The sequence below is a fragment of the Melanerpes formicivorus genome, unplaced genomic scaffold (assembly GCF_026170545.1).
Source record: "Melanerpes formicivorus ecotype bairdi unplaced genomic scaffold, bMelFor1.0.p_v2 SCAF_3, whole genome shotgun sequence".
Classification (NCBI taxonomy): domain Eukaryota; kingdom Metazoa; phylum Chordata; class Aves; order Piciformes; family Picidae; genus Melanerpes; species Melanerpes formicivorus.
In genome coordinates, this window is record NW_027142355.1 from 28,414,163 (window position 1) to 28,429,077 (window position 14,915).

Genomic DNA, 14,915 nt, shown 5'->3' on the forward strand with positions numbered 1-14,915 from the left:
TTACTGAGGGCAAATACTTATTTAATAATCATAGTAAAATACTCTGGCCATGGCTGCAAAATAATTTTTACAGCTGCTAGATGTAAATGTACACGTTTTCTAATGTTCAGGTCATTTTACTCTTTGACAGTAATTGATGTAAATATTCCTAGAGGAACATTAATGAACACACCTCCTTCCTGGGTGTGCTCTTGCCTGTGCTTTGCCAGCACACAATGGCCCCAGGAGCACTGTAGATTTACCTTCCATTAAGGATCCTTGCATCGTTTTGTCTTATGTACCACTTTCCCTTCTAACCTGTGGAACAGGCTTTCCTTTTCCTTTGGGAATGCTTCAATCAAGAAACTTCCTGTGCAAGCTGGCGGCAGCAATTAAAGAATCATAAAGGAAGCTGGGAATGGGCCTGGCTCTCAAACAGCTCCATGATTGGGGATTACAAAGGTGAAATAAGGATTTGGAGTGATTTACATTGTTATATATGGCAGCACCAATAATAGTACAAGACTGTGTCTGCACTAAGGCTAACAAACAGCTGTGATTATCTCAAATATCATTATATGGTAACTACTAATAGTTAAAGACTTTTTAATGACAATGACAGAATCGTCCTAAAGGACATGTGCAACCTAACATGATTTGGTAAATGCAGCAGAGTGCTCTTTGGGAGAATACCTGCTCTAAAAAGGTGTTAGAAGGCACAAAAATATATTTAGCATAGGGTCCCACAGGTCTGGAAATGAACAGCATGTTTTCCAAGACTGGCATCTCAGCACACTTGGACTTCCACTGATTTTATCACAGTTCTCACATACCTTTACTTAATTTTTAAAATCAGCATTTCTGTACTCTACACAATGTGACATTTTATAGGAAGGGCATGAACAGACAAAATTTTATGTCCCATACAGGGCTGACAGAACTGCTGTATAATGACTGTATAAAGTTATCAAGACACTAAACCTACAACTACTTAAAATAATTTTTTTCAAGAATGGCTTTGCACATGATGTCGTGGCCCTCAGCACAACACAAAATTATGATGTCCACTAGCACTTAATAAATTCTGGGGATTACTTGCAGAGAGTTTTATACAAAAACCCTTTGCACCTTAATTTGGGAAGTAGTTAAGAAGCTCAGATCAAATAGCAAGCCTGTGGACACATTAAAGTCCCAAACAATGCAGACACAGAGAAACCAAATGAGAAATTGAAATTAAGATATTGATCAAAATAGCTCTTTTCTGAAGACATATCAAAAGCAAGATGTATAAAATACTACCTGTATGGATTAGTAACAGAGGCATACCTTCTAGAAAAGTTGATCTGTAGTCTACAGATTCACTTGAAACCATTTCTGTTGTTGGACTTACACTCCTTGCACTCACCAGTCTGTCCAGGTGAGGAGTGTGCACTCTGCCATCATAGCGCACTAGTTCGCTTCCCAGATCTGAAGCAGAAAGAGAAAAAATATTAGAAAACTCTCATGATTACTGTGTGCCAGCATACATTTAGGTATTTACTTATATTTAGCTGTTATGCCTTGCTGAAAAGAGGGTAAGGTTGCAGATGTGTGCAGGACCTGAAGTTGAGCTATTTGAACAGCACAATATTTACTGTAATTTGTGTAAAAGCCTCACTCTTGGCCACACTAAAAGATCAAAGAGACTTTGAAGCTTCTGAGGCCATCTTCATGGTCTGACTGTGGTACTGCATCAGAACAATATCTGGTATACTAGCTCCCTGCCTCCTCTCCCTGTGTGTGGTGTGGCAGTTCCCACTGGAAGGAAACCCAGACATGGTGGCCAGAGAGGATGTGTTCTCTGACCAAATCCCTGATTTGGGTGAGCAGGAGACCATGACACCACACAACTTAGGCCCAGTTGGGAGGACTAAAAGGCAACTGAATGAAGGTGAAGTGTTTGTGATTCCATGCATGTCATTTACTCATCCTCTCTTTCAAGAGTGACTGCAAAAAAAATTTCCAAATCGCTCACAGTTCCTCTGAAAATCCTCTCCTTTAGAAATAGTGTGGCCCTTCACCCACCTCAGGCAAGTGCCAAGGACTGAAACACAACTAAACATTGGAGGACTTGATTATGAAACCCCTGCTGGCAAGTTACATCGGGGCATTGCATGGCCGCTAAGCAAAACATAAGTTGATGTAAGTTTTTAAACTCTAAGAAATAATAATTGAAATATTTGATGGAATTGACTATGATGGACCTTTAATTTGTTTATTCTTCCTTCTCCAGAGGAAAAACACCAAAAAGATAAAAATTATAACTGATGTTGAAACGACTCCAGCAATTAGTCCTGTGAAATTTTGATCTTGCCGGATCAGCACTTTTCCAATGACTGTTGACAAAACTTCTTGTTTCCACTGGAAAAAAAAAAAAGAAAAAATAGTGTGATGATTTAAACACAAGCAAGAAGTAGGTTATTAGTATTAAAGTATAAGATGATATGTCCCATATGTATTAAGTCTTGGATTTGTGATGCTGTGCTGTGATAAGAAACTGGGAGTGGAGAAATTGTTGTGTTGCTGTACGTGAAAGCAGATCTATGTTTTTATGATTCATTACACACCCTCAAGAGCTCTGGTAGTAACACAGCTATGTATGTGCTATGCCATACACACAGCGAGATCTCACACACACCCTTCAGATAAGAGGGCTCTAGTGCTAACAGATGTTGATTCAAAATGCTGAATTCCTACTTTTCCTCATATGTCTGGACTTATGGATAGATGGGCTGAGATGTACGTTAAAAAATAAAACAACCCAAATGTCTTTAATATGTGTCCTTCTGGCATAGATAGGCTGTAACATCAAACTCTCTTGCTGTTGACATCATGCCTGCATTTTATTCCCAAGATCACGTGAGTCTGTCCCTTGCCAGCTTCCAACTTGTTGATAGTTTAAAGAGACCAAACAGAACAAATCAAAACAAAAACCCAACCCTAAAAATCAACAACCAAACAAACACGGAGCGGCTAACAAGGAAAAACTGGTTTAGGTCACATGGCACTAGCTCAGTCATTTGGAATGCATTTGGCCATCATTTCTCTTCCTCCTGTGGAATTCATTCCTCTGGGTACTGTAATGATGGATTTGCCCGTCAAAAGAGAAAATTTTCTTCTTCACCGGGCAGACTGCAATTTCTGAGGCACCTTGCCAGTAAACAAGCAGAAACCTTATTTAACCCCTTGATGTTGTGTTATTTTCTATGTATGAAATACAACTCATGCATATCTGTTTCTTAGAAGTTAAGGAAATATTGCATAGTAGAACTATTTGGATGCAGTGCCAGTTCCAGCTGCATATGTAAAAATATGAACAGGTACAGAATGTAGCATGTGGACAGGTACTATGTGTAACTAGGCATTTACAGGTCTGGGAAATGGATACACCAAGAGAAGAACTGCATCTAATTTTATAGTTCACCTGATGCATCCAAGAAATTTAATTTGTACTTTTCAAAATAAAGTAATATTAAGATCTTTGCTGTAAGAATAGAATAGAATAGAATAGAATAGAATAGAATAGAATAGAATAGAATAGACCAGACCAGACCAGACCAGACCAGTTTGGAAGAGACCTTTGAGATCATTGTGTCCAACCCATCATCCAACACCATCTAATCAACTAAGCCATGGCACCAAGCACCCCATCAAGTCTCTTCCTAAACACCTCCAATGATGGTGACTCCACCTCCTGCCCAGGCAGCCCATTCCAATGGGCAATCACTCTCTCTGTGTAAAACTTCCTCCTGACCTCCAGCCTGAACCTCCCCTCACGCAGCCTGAGACTGTGTCCTCTTGTTCTGTTGCTGGTTGCCTGGCAGAAGAGTCCAGCCTCCACCTGTCCACAACCTCCTTTCAGATAGTTGTAGAGAGCAATAAGGTCACCCCTGAGCCTCCTCCTCTCCAGGCTAAGCAACCCCAGCTCCCTCAGCCTCTCCTCATAGGGCCTGTGCTGCAAACCCCTCACCAGCTTTGTTGCCCTTCTCTGGACATGTTCAGGTGTCTCAATGTCCCTCTTAAAATGAGTGGCCCAGAACTGAACGCAGGACTCAAGGTGTGGCCTAACCAGTACTGTGTATAGGGGGAGAATGACCTCCCTGCTCCTGCTGGCCACACTGTTCCTGATACAGGCCAGGATGCCATTGCTGGCTCATGTTCAGCCTACTGTCAACCAGTACCCCCAGGTCTCTTTCTGCCTGGCTGCTCTCCAGCCACTCTGACCCCAGCCTGTAGCACTGCATGTAGCATTGTTGTGGCCAATGTGTAGAACCTGGCACTTAGATGTGTTAGATCTCATGCCCTTGGACTCTGCCCGTCTGCCCAGCTTGTCAAGGTCACTCTGGAGAGCTCTCCTACCCTTTAACAGATCAACTCCTGCCCCCAGCTTGGTGTTGTCTGCAAATTTACTGGTGATGGACTCAATACCCTCATCCAGATCATCGATAAAGACATTAAAGAGTATGGGGCCCAGCACTGATCCCTGGGGGACACGACTAGTGACTGGCTGCCAGCTGGCTGTGGCACTATTCACCAGTAGTTATTACTGCTTACTTAGATTACGGTAGCACGTGGCTTCGGATCCTACTGACATAAATGCCATAAAGACAGGAAAAATAGGTGGTACCTGCTCCAGACAGCTTACATAGACTTTGATCCCAATCACACTTACATGACTAGCAAAGTCTCCACTGTTTTTAGTGAATCAGAATTCATGATTGGCAAATTTCATAGTTTAAAGGAAATCCTATTCCACTGTGACTTTTCTTTTTAAATCTTTAAACACTCAAGGAGTTGTGTCTTATTCTGTGAATCAGTAGGTCAAAACTCTCTAAAATTTGAATTTGCAGTAGCACTCTGAATGACTCTAGTGAGACCACCTTTAGAATCAGAGTGAAAGTCAAACATTTGTGGTGTCTGCATCTAACAAAGAGAACTGAAATGAAATTAGAAAAAGGAGACAAAAAAATTCTTTGAGAAGAGATCTGTTCCTCTTGACTGCAACAGAAATTTTTGCTGAAAAATGGGCTTGTGAGTTCCAAAGTTAACCTACTCCATTGTATCTTCCTTTTCTTCCCCATATGTTTTCTCTTGTGCTTCTATTAATAACTATAATTTTATTCTGTGCTTAGTTTAGGCTCTACTTTGTGCCTAAGGCTCCAGAAAGTCTCTGTACAATCAGGTAATGACAACAATAATGAGAATATTTCTTTTAAAATAGTCAATATTATTTGAATATTCATCTTAAACAAACAGGGCTAGAAATATCTCTGTAAACACAGTCTTAGGATGAAAAAGTTTATAGGTTCAATAGTGATACTGGGAATGATAATAAATATGGCATTAATATCTTGTGTGTAGTGTAGGTGCCTTACCTCTATATTTAGCTCGCTGTTGGATTTCAGGAGATCACTGGGAACCGTACACAGAATTGATTCTGACTGCAGGAGGAGGTTTTCACAGCTTTTGTTTCCAACTTTTAGCACCTCTCCTTTAACAGCTTCTGAATCAATATAATTTCCCTTGGAAAAAAAAAATCAATTTCATATTACACAACCATCTCATAAATGTCAAGAAGTCCTTTTATTACTTTGGAAAATGTTTTTAATGGGAAAAAAAAAACAACAATTGTGAAATAAATGACGAATGCAAATTTACTTTACTGTCAATATGCATGTATCAGGAGTTTGACAGACAAGCCAGAGGGGGATGATAAAATTTACAGATAAAATCTTCTCTCACTAATATTCATACAGCCCATACAGACTTCTAAAAATGTCAGCATCCCAGAGATAACTCCTGTTGGTCCTGTTTAGATTTGCACATAATTTGCAGAAGAAAGGATGCATTATGCGACCCTGTTGTTTGTACAAAACTGTGTTATATTATCCACAAAGCAAAAGCGTGTCAAACGTGCTTTGCAAGTGGTATGGTAGCAGAAGTGAAGCTTTCAAAAAGAACTAATTAATTAATTGCAATAATAAAAAAAATCACAAAGCTGTTAAAATCACATTACACAGACTAGGAGAAAAAAAAAAGAAAGAACAAACCTTGGTCCAGATGACAGCATGCAAAGTGTGCTCCCTACTCAGAAAACCCACTTTTACATCCTAGACTTGCATGAAATATTATTCCTTTTGGAATTGTGATACTAGTGTCCAAAGGCCAAGTTTAGGATGCTAAGTGCTCAGGAGTGGCTCGGTATTTAAGAAGTTGCCCTATGCTGTGTACAGCCCATCTTAAGACGAAAGAACAGTCATAGTATCATAGTATCATAGTATCATTCAGGGTTGGAAGGGACCACAAGGATCATCTAGTTCCAACCCCCCTGCCATGGGCAGGGACACCCCACACTAGATCAGGCTGGACAGAGCCTCATCCAGCCTGGTCTTAAGCACCTCCAGGGACGGGGCCTCGGCCACCTCCCTGGACAACTCATTCCAGGGTTTCACCACTCTCATGGTGAAGAACCTCCTCCTCACATCTAGCCTGAATCTCCCCACCTCCAGCTTCATTCCATTCCCCCTAGTCCTATCACTCCCTGAGATCCTGAGAAGTCCTTCCCCAGCCTTCCTGTAGGCCCCCTTCAGATACTGGAAGGCCACAATTAGGTCACCTCGGAGCCTTCTCTTCTGCAGACTGAACAGTCATATCAAGTGGGATTAAAAAGGGAGAAGGGAGGATGAGGAGCAGCAATAATACAGGTTATTCATCTTGGCTGGATCTGGGAGTTGTTCACAAGGAGGGAGGAAGGCATCATGGCTGACACTACTGTAAGGCCTCATATACTGAAAGAAAGGAAGAATCCCATTCTGAGGGGCAAAGAAATATTACTTTGGCATATGTTTTTTGGGCCTCTTGCAGAATCAGGCTGAGCCCTGGGGAAAAAAACATGCATATAGGAGAGCCATCTTAATGTTCTGTTTTGACTGGCAAAGTCATACCCCAGGTAAGTGGTTTTTAATTGCTGGCCAAAAAAAAGTATGTTTAGCACTCTGTTTCCTGTCTACTTGGAGTCATTCTGTTTGATGTTAGTTAAGCAAATATTCAATGAGTTTGTGATTGACTGCTTATTACTTATTGGTATGGAGACTTGTTGCAGATTGTGAGCCATTCACGTTCAGATCTTTCATTTGAATGATGTACCTGAAAAGAATATGAGTTTGCCATCCTGAGGATAAATGTATTATCCTGGATAGTGTGGACAAATGGCTTATTTTTCTTCTACACTAAATCTTAGAACTATTTTTCTCAACCAAAGCTGACACTTACACAAACGGGAAAAAAAAACCCAAAACCAAAAACATACTGGTAAGGTGGTCCTTAGCCAGTTATAATGCAGGTAGCAGCTTTTACTTATTACCATTATATTATCAATAATATGTTATAGTTTCAAATATATTCTCTGTAGTATCTCAATTTATATGAGTTTCCAAACTTTCTGAGCAGTGGTTTTGCTCTTCTCAGTGCCACAGAATGTGCCTACAATTGTAAGAAAAGGTGGAGACTGGCTCCTGTGAGAGCCGGGAAACAATATTTCCTATTTCAAAATGCGTATTACCCCCTTCTTGCTGCGCAATGCCCTCATGTGCAAGCTGGAACAACTTGTTACTGGAATGAGCAGTCATTGCAAACCAGTCTGACAGATGAAATACTTCACAAGTGTAGAGAGATGGGAATAATTTGAACAAAAAACTAGAAGCAGTAGAAAGAATACAACCCAAGGCATGGAAATTTGGAGATTGATATCAGAATTTTTGAGGTTCCTAATCGCAGCAGGTTGACTTAGGAAGAATGAGAAGTTACTGCAGCTTCAGAGATTCCACTTCAAGCTTGCTCAGAAATAATTTCACTCTCCTGGACCAGACATTGAAAGAAACATAATTTTCTATGCAATTTATAGAGTGACCTATGAAAAGACAAGAAGAGCTCCTTAAGTTTATCTCATAAAGAATGTGTTGTACTGGTTTAGGAAGAGAGTAGGCAACTTAGTAAGTCTTGGTCTACTCTGAGTTTTAGGACAAATGTGCCAGAGGGCAGCCAAGATCTCAGATGTGTGATATGAAATGATAATTGTGGTACTTACTTCTTTAGTGGAAGATTCATATTTATAAATACACTTAGTCACCTAGCAGCCAATTCCTAGGCCTGCTCTGGAAGCATGCACAGAGTTCCTGCACTAGCTTGGTGCATAAACTCAAACCAGACCAGGCTTCTGGTCAGATTGAGGTGAGAAGCTTTTTCTTTCTCTGTTGGTGTTTTTCCACAGCTAGGGCACACTGGGCTGTCAGCAGGCCAGCTTGCAGGTCTGGCTCAGTAGCTCCTGCAGAAGGCAGCAGATGAACTCTGCCCTCTTCCGTAGACTCAGGTCTTTGGTTGTTCCAACAGCGAAACATCACAATTTCTCGCTCTGAGAGGTTCCTATGCTGGCAGCAGATAGAAGCACTTCTAAAGTGGTGTCTTCATGGTGTTGAAGCAGAGAAGTGCCTTGAGCCACTCTGCCATAACCTCTCTGACTTGAGCATGGTGGGCAATGAGAGACTTCAAAGAGTCACATACTTGGCAGAGGAAGACAGTGATGATGTGGGACCTTAAGAGGCTTGGTGGTGTATAAGACAAAAGGGTTGGCAGTGAAAACAAGAAGGGCTGGCATTTGTGGCACACAGTGCCCTGACTGTGTTGTAGATAGAGGACTTAACATTTTCTTCTGTGTAACGTTTTCTTACAAAAACATCTTATGGTCATTGGGGGAAACCAAACAGAACTTTTCAATTGGTACCCACTGTCATTTGATGAAAGCCAAATGTCACACTAGATTAGTTTGACTGAAAAACTTGTGATAAAAGCTCCCTCTGCCCCTCTGAAACTAATTAAGAAAAAGATAAAAGAACTTTGGTTTGGTAGAACAGACTGTTCACTGAAGCAAGCTGCCATTTAATTTCATGCTGAGTTTGCTGAATTACCACACAAAATATGACCATGAGGCATGTAAGCTTGTGTGTGTGTATTTTTGAATCTGGGTATAAGGCAAGACAAAAGTGTTGCCAATATGGCTTGTACTGACCTTTTGGCTCTCGACCTATAATTTCTGAAAGTTGCCTCACTGTTTTGATAGAAGCATCCCACTATAACTAATTCTATTTAGAGGAAGATGTTCCAGGAGACCAGCTTTCACAATGTTATTCTCTAGTTGGTTGCCAGGAAATAACAACCTCATTAGATTTAGGTAGACATCTACTTTGATTGCCATGACTACAGGGGACATCAATGCTACAAAATTGCAACACTGGTCAGTTGTCAGTGGAACGATCCTCAGCTAGCCTTTCTCGTATGCGTGGCTTCTTCCCAGCACTCAACAGCACTTGGGACTTGTCCTTAAAGAATAATAATAGGCTTGTGAGTAAAAGGAAGAAGAGTGTCAGAAAAAACACCTAATTTTTAATCTCAGTCCCTGGGAATATTTTGGAGCAAGTCCTCACAGAAGCTTTTCCAGGCAGAGGAAGGATGAGAACACAATTGGGAACAGCCAGCATAAATTCCTAATAGTGGATTTTGCCTGAGCAGTCTGATTGTCTTCTGTGAGGAGATGACTGATTCTGTAGATGAAGAGTGATCACTGGACAATGTTTATCTTGATTTTAGCAAGATTTGCAAGTGGATGATATGGACTGGGTGGATGGATGGACCATTAAGGTGGGTGGAGAACTGACTGGCTGTCAGCATAAATGTTAGAAGTGGCATTACTCAATAACTGGTACTGGGACCAGTACTGCTTAAAATCTTTATCAACAACCTGAAGAGTGTTCTTTCAGATTATATCAAATTTAGGAAAATGACTGAGGACATGATCACTCCTCAGAATGTCTCTGTGGGAGGAATGATCCAGCAGGAAGCTCATACATTCAACAAAAATGAATGCAAAGTTCTGCACCTGGGTTGGAATAATCTCAGGCTAGTGCAGCAGGGTAGAAAGATGGTTATAGAAAAAGACTTGTAGTCCTCATGGACCACAAGGTGAAGTAAGACAGCAGTGTGCCCCTGTAGTGACAACAGCTCACCACATACTTTAGCAGCAGCAAAGCCAGTACTTGTGAGACAACACCTGGAGAACTGTGTCAAGTTTTGAACCTGACAGAATCAAAGAGATATTGACAAAAAGAATAAATACAGCAGAGGGCCACTGAGCTAGGAAGCGAGCTGAAGCCCAGGATGCAAGGCTAGGGGAGATGAGTATTTCAAAGCTGCAAAATCCCCGTTCTTGGAGATCTTCAGAATGCATCTAAGCAAGGCCATAGGAAACCTGACCTAATTTTTAACTTAGCCCTGTTCTGAGCAAGGGGGTTACACTACAAAGACTGTTGATATGCATGACCTGGAAAATACTGGAAAACACTGCTGTTACTGCACAGAAGCACTGAGCCATGCAACAGCTATATATTCCCAGCTCTCTGTTGACCCACACACTAGAACTCTCACTGGTGTTTGTCTATATCTGAAGAGGAGAATTGCTCTGCGTTGAGGAATTGATGATTGTATAGCTCCAAGTTTCAAGCAGAAAAACAAAAATAAAAATCAGACTGATTGTATTTTTCTCAAAGCACCTTGTGGAGACAGATCAACCTCATGAGAGTTTGACTGGAACCCAGCATAGCTGACAGAGGCTCTGAAGTAACTCCCTCTGATTTCCTGCAACTCAGGAGCTGGCCCCCTGGACCTTTTGGAGTTAAAGACTTCAGGGTTTCAAGATTTCATGACTGCCATAGAGGAAAAGACTTCCAGTTTACAGAGCTATGGAGGTTCTAAGCAAAGAGCTGACCACAGCACTAAGATGGATTCTCTTCCATAAAGTATCCTTATGGATTTTATTCTGTATAAATTATAGTTATTCTATATAGATTACATGTGCATAATAATACATTTTCATAATAATTCATTTTAAAGTATGAATACTTACATTTATACTCTCTCTATTTGATACTCTAACTCAGAAAAGCACTAGATATCAAGAAATTGGACTGTCACAAAACGCATTTAACTTTCTACAGCACTGTAGCAGAGAGCAGCCGGTGCCTGTAAGGGCCCCACACTCCTAAGAGGTGTTTCTCAGTGCCATATAGGCTATTCTCAGTGCTCTTTGTAGAGGCACTCAGCATCAACTTTGCATTTTTCATGGATCCATAAATATTTAAGCTACAGTGGTGACTGATCCTCATGAGTGACTTTGTGTGCAGGCCAGTTTCCCTCAGCGCTAGAGAGCCAAATCTGCTTGTTCACTTTCTAAAGACAGCTCTATGTCTTCTGTGAGAAAGGACACAAAACCTTCTGAGAGTTGAGAGCTGAGACTTGCACACAGAACGCACACTTCAGGTTCTGGGCTGATGGCCATGCTTAATCCTGAACTGGTAACACAGTTCATTGCAAACAGAAGCTCTTGCGGTGCAGTCCTCCCACAAGGATAAGAAAAGCCCCTCTCCCACCTCCACCTGATACCAAAAAGCAACCTTGTATATATCTTTGTTTTCAACTCTGCATCTTTTAATTTGTAACATCTGGGGGCTGGGTGAACGCAGTACTGAACACGCTGCTCTCTCTGCCTGTGCCTCCTTGGGGCTTCCTTTATTTCATCAAAACGCCTGCTCCATGCTACATTGCTGACGTGCACTTGTGAATAATTGAAAAACTTACTTCAAGATTTCTTACCTTAATTTCCAGAACATTTTGGTTGCCTCTTGAGATGAACACTGGCTTTTCAAAATGCTTAAATACAGGATTATTTACATAGTCAAAATCAAGGTACAAAGAACTGACACCATCAAAAATAAAGAACACTTTGGTTACAAAGGGTGGTTGCAGATTGAAGGCTTTCAGTGATGGAGTTGTACAGCAGATTATCTCTGAGCTAGAGCGGTGGGTACATGCCTGTAAGAAAGAAAGAGGTAATTGCTCTAAGTACGTGCATAGGAAGTCACTGATGAATGTAACTGTTCTTAACAATGCACATATATTGAAAAAATAAACACCAGGGGTCTTGTTCTTCTTTAAGCAAAGCAAAATCCTGATCAGTGCTACACAGCGTTTATTTAGAGCTGGGAGAAAAGCATAAAAACTTAATGTCAATGGTGTTTGCACTCTTGTTGAGGAAATGTTCAAATAAACAAGCTTCCTGACCTGATTGTTCACAGCACTTTTAAAGTAAATATTTTGCAGATAATTAATGGAAAATTATTTCCAAAGCCAAGCACCATCAGGAGGCTAGCCTGATGCCCTGAGTAGCCATAATTCAGCTTACTCAGACTGTGTCGGAGTCACTGCCACATGGATTTCTCTTCCATTTTTACTACTAAAGCAACAGCAGGGGACTAGAGGAGAAGGTAAAAACAGGGACAATGAATCTGACTGAAAGAGCAGAAGATAGGAGTAAAGCACTGTTTACCCACAACGTAGCTAAAATGGTAGTAGGGACTCTGCAAGAAAATGCTTTAAAGCTGAAGCTGCTCCAGGATTCTGGGCTACAAAAGCTCAGTGTATCTTCTTCCTGAAAGTGTATGGGTAAAGTCCTAGTTGTGCAGCATGAGCTGCTTAGTTACACAAGTGCCATGCAAGTCCCTCCTGGGTGTCTTGACTATGGGATGTGTTTCATATTGTACCTTGAACAAGCAGGGATAAGATGTTTGCCCCTCACTGTTATGCGGGAGCTGCCTGACAACAGGAATGAAGCCACACTTGGCCGTCACTCCGTCATTCCTTATGAGGGCCTGCTCAGGGTGTGCAGTGGAAAACTGCTGGTGCGTGCCACAATCCAGATGACCTGCCAGAGAGCATGCTTTGTGTCATAGGGGTATGATCCAGTGTGAAATGTAAGGCCAGGGTGCTTCTCTCTACCCCATACTGCCTTGGCACATGACTTGTGAGATGAAGATGGGCCTGACTGCTTCATAAAAGGATTGCTGTGTTGCAGGCAAGGATGCACAGAATTTACTGGCAGACTGATTTGAAGCTGTTTAGGCAGTTTGCAGGGATGAGTCCTTGCAGATGGGATTCACCCAAGCTGCATCTGGACACCTTCACTGGAGTATAGTTCTCTAAATTGCCTTTATAGTCAACAGAGGGAAACAGGCTCACCTAGGGTGGGGTGCAACTGATGCATTTTAGACAACAGCTTTAATTAGATTAACACTGCTCTGGAAGGGTCAGCTTCTCTCTCTCGACTGTGAAGGTTTCTACATGACTAATTTGATTATAATGTCAACAGCATATCTACAAGCATCAATGAGAGACAGGGTGGGTGTTGGGCAGCATCATGCAAACTGCAGAGTGGCTTTTTGTGGCTTTATCTTACAGTCCCTTCTCTGTGCCTCCCTTTCAGGCTGCCTACCATGGATATGGTTGAAGGACTTCTGGCAAAAACAAATTTGCTTCAGCTTCACAGAAGCATTTCTTTTCCCACTGTATAAACCATATGTAAGTAGTTCCCTGTACACAATGCCCTGACAGCAGAGATTATAATTTTTTTCATTTTTAATTTTTTTTTTTTAAACTATAAATAGAGCAGCTGACACATGCCCCAGCATGAACATTTATTCTACAAGCAATTCCCCTGGAAAACCAACAGCACTGTTGAGTACCTTTGAACATCTGAAGAAAGCCAAAATGCATACATTTTTCTTTTTTGTTTTTCAAATCAAGTTGGTTGTCATAAAATGCTGCCTGAAGGAGCGGTGAAATTAGCTTACATTTGCCTCTAATATGCTAAATTAATACCATGTAATTTTGCTGTTTCAAATCAGTGACATAACTGTTCAAGCTGTATCAGTTATACACTCACATTAGCTTGAAAAGTGGGATTAAATTAGCTATTTACAAATCAGCACTTTTTCTTATCTCTACAGGAACTCATGTTTCTCTGCATAATATTGTGAAATCTTGAATCTGCCAGGGGAAACATTTTCTAGGCTCTGAAACTGAGTGCTAGGGTTTTAGAGCTCTATTACTTGGGTTACATATCTGCGAGCTGTGAGTTTGGCACTCCTAGTGAAATAATTTGGTGCAGCTCTCAGTGATGCTAATGGAGCTTGCACTCGTGTAACTGGCAGCCCATTTAGATTCCTAGCACAAATTCAGAAATATATGTGCATCCCCCATGACCACAATTTAACTCATGGGACACAAGGCAGAATTTTGCTCCATTTACTTACAGTATTAGACTGTCCTTCCTCTTTTGAATACCCCCATTGACTAAATCTCAGGCTTTGTTATATCACCTGGATCTAGAAATTAATTTGAATCAGTATGGTAATAATAAAATGAATCATTAGTATAATAGATGATCAAGCCATACTTTTCCATGATATATGAATATATGTAAAGATATCTATCATATGGTGTCCATTCTAAAAAGGGATCACTAATATAGATGTAATTATAAACCCAAGTATGTCCCAGATAATCATTATATTGTTGATTAATGTAAATTCATTAGACATTTTATCTACTGCAGAGTAGTGATGTCCCTTAAATGAATAGCAGTGGTATTTGTAACTTTGTTTGTGGCTATCTATTAGAATCGAATACTTTACTTTATCAGGCTGGTCTCTGAAGAGAAGCTTTCAGAAAATGATAAAAATCTAATAATACTCTTTGGAGGGGATGCAATGTGACTGATTGGTAAGGTCAAGAAAAATCTCATTTGCAATGCCCTTATTGGTACATGATTTGACATGACATTTTTACCTTGAAATTGGTTTTAGCAATTGAAGAATATGCCGGTTTACTTTTCAAGAAATATTGGATTGAGGATCTATAAGAAAAAAACCCTAATTCAATCTATTGCCTTCTCAGTTAAGAAACTGCCTATCACCCAGCACCTTTAACTTTTATTTAATTAGGATTTAAAGTAC

The 14,915-nt window shown here is 40.7% G+C and overlaps 1 protein-coding gene across 6 annotated transcripts in view; it reads right to left on the reverse strand.

Annotated features, from left to right (window-relative positions):
• Window positions 1–14,915, reverse strand: part of MET (MET proto-oncogene, receptor tyrosine kinase) — a 99,847-nt gene that overhangs the window by 12,539 nt on the left and 72,393 nt on the right. For all 6 annotated transcript variants that reach the window (XM_068169880.1, XM_068169878.1, XM_068169881.1 and 3 more), the window contains exons 11-14: window positions 11,719–11,937; window positions 5,394–5,540; window positions 2,223–2,379; window positions 1,306–1,446 (exon numbers count right to left, since the gene is read on the reverse strand). In XM_068169880.1, the coding sequence (XP_068025981.1) occupies window positions 1,306–1,446; window positions 2,223–2,379; window positions 5,394–5,540; window positions 11,719–11,937 (664 nt within the window). The remainder of the gene's footprint in view (window positions 1–1,305; window positions 1,447–2,222; window positions 2,380–5,393; window positions 5,541–11,718; window positions 11,938–14,915) is intronic.